Raw genomic sequence first — 7767 nt, 5'->3', positions numbered from 1 at the left:
GTCTTGTTGAGCCCCATTTCTTAAGAGTTAAGCCTTGTGTGTTAAAATGGAAGAGACAAGATCCACATTTTCGTGCATGGGTTGAGGAGCCATGTTTTGGGCCGGAAAATCGAGCCCAAAACCTAATTTCTTCAGTCCATAGAGGCCTTTTTAGTTGGATTTTGCTTCAATAGACCTTTTGTCCACTTCTACTCCTCTGATTAGGTCAAGGCTTGAACTATTGGAAAACTCTTTCCAAGCTGGTCGTTTTGACATAAGGTAGGCCCAATTCTGAGGTCTGAGCCCAAAGATACAGTTTTCGAAAGTTCTGCTGACTTTTGTGTGTTATTTCTGCCCGCATTGACTTTGACTTTTCAGCTTTGACCGGGCTTTACAAAGACTTTTTCTCCTTGAATCTTGGCCTTTAATCACAGAACTTCTTAGCAACCAACCCTTGCTTCTTTATCTCGCCAAAGTGACACATTTCTGCACATAATTGACTTCAATGCCCTTGAAATACATAAAAGCACGTAATCAGCATTAACTCTTATTTATTACTCACATAATTGGTCTAAAAGTATTATTGTTAAGGGGTTAAAACTACAGTTTTGAGCTCTTATCAACAGAGTTCACCAAAAATGCTAGTTAAAACTCAACAATTCAACCTAGTCTTATAGAGTTCACCGAAAATTAAAACTCTGACAGCCAGCCAAAATTAAAACGCTTACATATAATATCTAAAACTATGTATAAAACTCTGATAGCCACATTGTATAAAACTCTGACAGCCACATTCAAGCTAAAACTATGATAGCCACATTATCTAAAATTCAAGCCAAAATTGTATGAACTCTGACAGCTGTAAGAACAGAGTTCACCAAAGCATCAATAGACACCCACTATTGAATCAGTTGTTCCTTCCTAACTGCATCCTTAGCATCCAACGAGCTGACAAAAGGAATGGAGTAATCTCTGTCGCCATATTCTCCTCTCCAAACTACACACCACAACAAACCAATACAATTAAACACCAAACCAAAATAAACATTGCACCATAACAAACATGAGAAAACAAAGGCAATAGCAACCTAGAAGAACAAAACAATGCGAATCAACCAATATAAACCCTACTGACAAATACAAAAAAAAATGGTAAATCTATAATCGAACAACAAAACCTTTCCTTTTCAACTCCAAATACAAAATAAATATATATAAACTAAAAACCTTTCCATTTCAACTCCATAATTCGAAATTGGATTTGCTATTACACACCCTTAACTCAGATAGAACTGAAACTAAAAACTCTAAAGAACTGAAAACTCTTACAGAACACACCCTTAACAAACTTGAAGCCTTGATACTCTTTGAGCGAGTTAAAACTTAAATAATTCATAAGCAACGGATCAGTTTACACAAAATGGCAAAGAATAAATTCTTGAAGCATAAAGGATAACAAAAACATAATCAATATATAAAGTAGAGGGTCAGAAAAATACCAAAATGCACAAAGCATGTGCACCCCTCTAACATATCATAGATTACGTATTAATCAACAACCCAAGCAACCTAGCAACCAAAAATACTTACATTTCACATTATTTTTCTTCGACAATAAGTCATGGTTAATAATATCTAAACATTTCCATCAAATTAAACATTAATATCACAATCATAACTTGTAAGGTATCAACGAAAGACTCTTCAACTAGATCATCTTCATTATCTTTGTCTCCTTCATTCGAAGCTATATTCAACGTTGAGACATGCTTAGCCATTTCATCCATCTTTTCTATAAAATATGAATAAGCCTCAACACTACTCCCCACATCGTAAGCCACTTGAGAAGCAACCTTGATACAATGAGCCACTCTTAAAAGTTCATGGTTTTCATGGCCGACCACTAATCTAGTATGAAACTCCGCTCTATACGTGTTTGCCTTTTGCATCCACCGCTTTAAAAGAAAATGCCTTGGAATCTCTTCGATTTCGTAACGCTGAAAAATCCTTAACATGTGACCACAAAGTAACCCCATAAACTGAAAATACTTACATTCACAGCCTTCCTCTAAGGTTCCTATATAGAAACTCACTTTCCAAACGGACTTCTTCTGCGGGTCTTTTGAATTTCACCAATTTCACCATGTAGCTTCCGGTTCCATTGTTGACAATCTCATCCCCATCAATTTTGTACTCCATCTTTGCCTTCTCTAATTGTTCCTTAAATTTATTGAATGCATTAATCGTATGGACCTTCGCAACATGCATAAGGAGGAAAACATCTTTAGCCACAATTCATGAACTATGCTCAGTGCGGTAATCAACATCTCTTTCATTCCTAGCAATCAAAGCCAAAGATCTCTCATTACCATGTACAAACTCCATCAGCATAGTGCTCGAATTTACGAATTGGTCGTAATGAGAATTCATCGATTCACTCCTCCCAGTACGTCGTATGCATACCAGCAAAAAATGTGTCACTGAGATAACAAGGAACCCATTTCTCCCGCATATTATACAGTTCTGTCAACCAAGGTTTTGCGGACAACTCATTCTTCTTTATTATTGTACACCATCTTTTTTCAAAATCAGCAATCTGATACAAGTAAGAAATAGTGTTTTTCAGGTCAGTTACCAGTGTCTTAATTTTAGTAAAGGACAGCTTCTCTTGAAATTTCTGCATAATATGCCAAAGACAGTAATGATGACGAGTATCAGGGAACACTTTTGCAATAGCTGCAATCATCGCTCTATCCTAGTCAGTGATGATTGCAGTTGGTGCACGACCACCCATGGCTGCAAGCCAAGCCTTAAACAACCATATGAATGTATCTTCTGTCTCATCAAGTAACAGCGCGCAACCAAATTGAATCGACTGCATATGATGATTGACTCCAGTAAAAGGGGCAAAAGGCATAGAGTATGCATTCGTACAATATGTAGTATCAAAAGAGACAACATCCTTGAAATACTCATACTACATTCGAAACCTCCCATCAACCCAGAAAAAGTTTATTGTAATCCCATTTTGATCTAGATCAATAGCGTAGTAAAACTGGAAATTCTCGGCACTCTTCTGCATAAAATCTTTAAGCACGACAGTTGCATCACCTTCTTTAGGCATCTTTCTAGTCAAACCATAATGATGGTTCCAGCAATCCTTATTTGTAAACCCAACTTCTTCCCCACTAAAATAGCTGCAACTTTACCGACAGGTAAACCATAATCACCAAAAATCTCAGTCAACTTCTTAGCCGCTTGAGGCATATTTTTGTTCGATCTCATATAATTTCTCTTTGCTGGACTAACCAAACCGTGGCTATGGTCATTATCAGCGCAACTTACATAGTATATATCTTCGCGTTTTCTTTTTGTAACACACATTCTAGTGGGGCAACTACACTTGATAGTGCTAGTATTTCTAGAAACACCCACTTCTCCCACTTCTCTCTTGTTATCCACACCGCCTATTAAACATCCCGTAACAAAATCCACACAACCTTTTTTCAGTTCTGTCGACCGAATACGAGTCTCAAATCCTTCTTGTTGACCATATTGTCTGTAGTAAGTCTTTGCGTCTTCAACACTACTAAAAACCATACCTACAAACGAAGCAACTAGTCTATCCAGGGATTTACTCAACGAAGACCCAACAACTACGTCCTTGTCGATACTGATTATTACATTATCTCCCATTGACTCAATTTCTAAATTTTGGGTTCAAGTTCAAATGCTAGCTAGCAAAGGAAAAACAAACTTAATCAAAGTTATAAACTTAATTACCTTCATTTTTGGAAAATAAAACTCGTGATTAGCTTCATCCTTCCTTCTTTTGTTGAGTTTGTTTGTTGTTTGTTTAATTTTCGGTGATATGAAAATGGTTTATTTTTTGGTGATATGAAAACTCCCAATTCTTTACCCTTCGTGAGTTTGTTTCTGTAAGTTTACGAAAATTTCAAGTTTTCAAAATTTTGTTTCGTATTTTGTGAGGTTAATTCCGAAACTTTGTTTTTTAATCTTGATTCAGGATTGTTTGGATCCAACGACTATTTTTGGCTGTTTTTTTGACAGTTTTGGAAACTCATGTCTACCTAGCCAAACCATATATATATATACGGTTTAAGCAAAATGAAGTTAGCCAAAAGCCACGATGCCTATAAAACAGTAAAGCTTCGATCCCATTTTATATCACCCAACACAGAACCCAGAACTCCTTCAATATATGGAGTATGTGTACCATTAAGCAAAATGAAGTCAGCCAAAAACCACAATTTTACAAGAAGAACCGTGCCTTGAAACCGTCTGTAAAAAGAAGGCTTGAACTGAATGATATGTTGAGTATTAAGCCAAGCAACAATTATCGCACCTTTATTATAGCAACAATTATACAAAACAACTTTACGTCAGAAATCTCGAACTGCTCGTCATCATTACAGTAAGATAAATAATCCCAACTCAATATTATTGGTTTTTAAGATTCAATTTTATTTTAATATTGAGACTCTTAAACATCAATTTCTTTTATATAATATAACTAGATTTAGTAGATTCATGTTGCATCTTAATTTTCATTTTTACGAATTGACATTTATTATAATTTTGCAATTTTATTTACTTTGTTCTAAAGTTGAAATAGTCACTAATGGACATTAATTTTTGGACGCTTTTTTAACTTCCTAAACTTTTCTTGTTTTTTAAGTAATGGATGGATTTAGTCAAGATGAAAATGAGGATATAGTAGATGTTGAAGAGTATACTGATGAAGACGAGATTGAGGTTATACCAGATGATGATGAGGATATAGAGAATGTATTTGTTCAAGAAGAAAATAAATTGGAGTTGAATGTTGGAATGAGTTTTGATAGTGTTGCTGAATTATTTGAGTACTATTTGAAATATGGTAATGAAAATGGCTTTCTAGTTAACAAAAGATCCTCAAGGACTGACGATAATGGGGAGGTTCGATGGGTGGCTTTTGCATGCTCTCGGTCAAGCAAAACAGAGAGCACATCAAGAAATGCTTTCAAATTGCATCCAATCACCAAAACTGAATGTAATGCAAGGCTTAGGGCTGCTTTATGCCCCAATGGGAAGTGGCACGTGACATCGGTTGCGCTTGATCATAATCACATGTTGAGCCCAGGAAAATCACGATTTTACAAAAAGAACCGTGGCCTGAAACCCTCTATAAAAAGAAGGCTTGAACTGAATGATATGTTGAGTATTAAGCCTAGCAACAATTATCGCACCTTTGTTATAGAAGCGGGTGGTCATGAGAAGGTGCCATTTTAAGAGAAAGATTGTAGCAATCATCTTGACAAAGTAAAACGGTTAAGACACGGTAATGGAGATGGTGCTACAGTTGAAAACTACTTCACAAAAATGCAGGCTAACAATTAATTTTTTTTTTCTCTGATGGGTTTAGATAGAATTGATGGCACGATAAATAATATATTTTGGGATGATGCAAAGAGTAGAGCGGCATATGAAGGGTTTGGCGATGCCATCACTTTTGACACGACATACTTAACAAATAAGTATGACATGCCTTTTGCCCCTTTCATTGGGGTGAACCATCATGGACAGTCAATGTTATTGGGGTGTGCCTTGATTTCGAAGTAGGATACTGTTACATTAGCTTGGGGTGGTCGTGGTCGTGCTCCTAATGCAATAATAACTGATCAAGACAGAGCTATGCAAAATGTATGGGGAGTGCCTTCTCGAGCACACGGTATCGGTGGTGTTTATGGCATATAATGAAAAAATTGCCTGAAAAGTTAAAGGCTCATAAAGAGTACGAGTCTATCAAGTTTGCAATGCAACGTGCAGTCTATGAGTCTGTGACTATTGATGATTTTGAAGAAAGTTGGAAGACATTTATTGAGAAATTTGATCTTAAAAAAAATGATTGGTTGAATGGGTTTTATGAGGATAAAACTCACTGGTTCCTGTGTTTGAAAAATATACTTTTTGGGCAGGGATGTCAACTACTCAAAGAAGTGAGAGCATGAATTCATTCTTTGATGGGTATGTAAACTCCAAGACTACCTTGAAATAGTTTGTCGAGCAGTATGAAAATGCACTACGAAGCAAGGTAGAGAAAGAAAACCAAACAGATTTTATCTCATTCAACTCCCGAGTCCCTTGTATTACTCATTATTATAGGATGGAGAAGCAACTTCAAGATGGTTACTGATAAGCACCCAAAACTATAATATAAAGTTATAAACCCTGTAGAGACATTATATATTGGTTAATTATGTGTGTAATAAATGCAAATTAATTGTATTTCCATGCTTTTGCAGGTTTCAACACGTAAACGATAAAATTTCAACAAAATCAGCATTTTGGCATGGAAACAAGGTGAGTATGCTAATTGGGAAACAAAGCCTTTTTATCAAGTCCAAAAGAAGCCCATTGTAAACTTAAATCAAGCCCATTAAGCCTGGTCAAAATAGTCAATTCCGGGTCAACCTTGGTCAAATCTTGCAGAAAAGTCAACAAAATTTCAGAAAATCATATCTTTTGACTCCGAACTCCATTTTGGGCGTGTGACCTGTCAAAACGACAAGCTCTACACAATGGTATATATGTTCTATCAATTTACTAGACTATAAATTAAAACAGGTCCGAACCAAGACAAAGTAAAAATCCAATTATTATTCATCATGACGTCATTAAGTGGAAGCTTATGTAATCACCCACTTTCTCCACTTAATACATGCACAAACCACTCCTAATTATTTATCTTGTAATGGGAATTACTATTCACCCACTTTCTCCCCTTAGGTTAAATAAATTCCATTATAAAAGTAGATTACTTTGTAACCTTTGAATTGAAAATGTAAGATGTAATCTTGGCCACCCATTTCACTCCTTTGAAACTGTAAATAAGAGGGGTGGTGCTCTAAATAAACTTGCCAATTTACTTGTGATTTGTGGTCTTGTAGCCCTTCTCTTTTCTTCTTCTTCTTCTTCTTCTTCTTTTTCTTCTTCATTTTCATTAGTTGTAGTTATCTCATTATGAGCTAACTCATCCCTTGTGGAGGGTTAGATAAACCCATGTGAAGATAACTCTACTAATGAAGATATAACTCAATTGCTTAAAATTTAACAAGTTTGATTTTTTACTTCAATTACAAAATAGTTAGAAATGGAAAACAAACTAGAGGTTGAAGAAGTGCTCTAGAGATAGGGTGCTAATTTAATCTCTCATGCTAGTAGAATCTCTTTAGAGATTTAGAAATTCTACTAGGGATCAAAGTTTAATTATTCACTTTGATTTGTCTATGAATCAAAGTGAATATGAAAACTAACAATTAAAATATGTCTTTCATTAATAGTAGTTTGAATCACATGGTAAATCAATCCTCCACACTTCTCTCTCTTCTATATTCTTTAGTCATTTTAGAATAAATTTGTTATTAGTAACGTTTGTAACTTATAATTAAAAGAAGTAAAGTGTAGTGTAAAAACTTCCGCCTAAAGCCTTCTCTCATTTAAGGTTTCTCTTGAGTGGTCTAGTTAAGTTGTGAACAAGTGCTTCAATGTTAGGCATGGGACGATTCTTTTACTCGAACTATATTTCAACATGAATCGAGAGTAAGGTAATTGATATAAGTGTGAGTTGGAGTAACGTCCAATTTAATTCTTATCAAATGGCGCCATTGCCGGCCTAACATCTACCGAAGCGCGACAACAGAGCTCGTCTACGACACGGGGAATCCCCCTTTTTCTCTCCCTTCCATTTTTTCTCTTTATTTTTTTACTTTATTTTTGTCTACTGTT

The 7767-nt window shown here is 35.5% G+C and overlaps 2 protein-coding genes across 2 annotated transcripts; one reads left to right on the top strand and one right to left on the bottom strand.

Annotated features, from left to right (window-relative positions):
• Positions 1-3111: 3111 nt before the first annotated feature.
• LOC147494518 (putative protein FAR1-RELATED SEQUENCE 10) lies at positions 3112-3675 on the bottom strand. Its single transcript, XM_086568163.1, has one exon. It carries the CDS (start codon positions 3673-3675, stop codon positions 3112-3114), a length of 564 nt encoding a protein of 187 aa, XP_086424289.1.
• Positions 3676-4680: 1005 nt separating this feature from the next.
• Positions 4681-5271, top strand: LOC147494517 (protein FAR-RED IMPAIRED RESPONSE 1-like). Its single transcript, XM_086568162.1, has one exon. The coding sequence runs from the start codon at positions 4681-4683 to the stop codon at positions 5269-5271; it is 591 nt and encodes a 196-aa protein (XP_086424288.1).
• Positions 5272-7767: the final 2496 nt, after the last annotated feature.

The sequence above is a fragment of the Coptis chinensis genome, chromosome 6, assembly GCF_015680905.1.
Source record: "Coptis chinensis isolate HL-2020 chromosome 6, ASM1568090v1, whole genome shotgun sequence".
Taxonomy (NCBI): domain Eukaryota; kingdom Viridiplantae; phylum Streptophyta; class Magnoliopsida; order Ranunculales; family Ranunculaceae; genus Coptis; species Coptis chinensis.
This window is presented reverse-complemented; position numbering and strand designations above follow the sequence as displayed.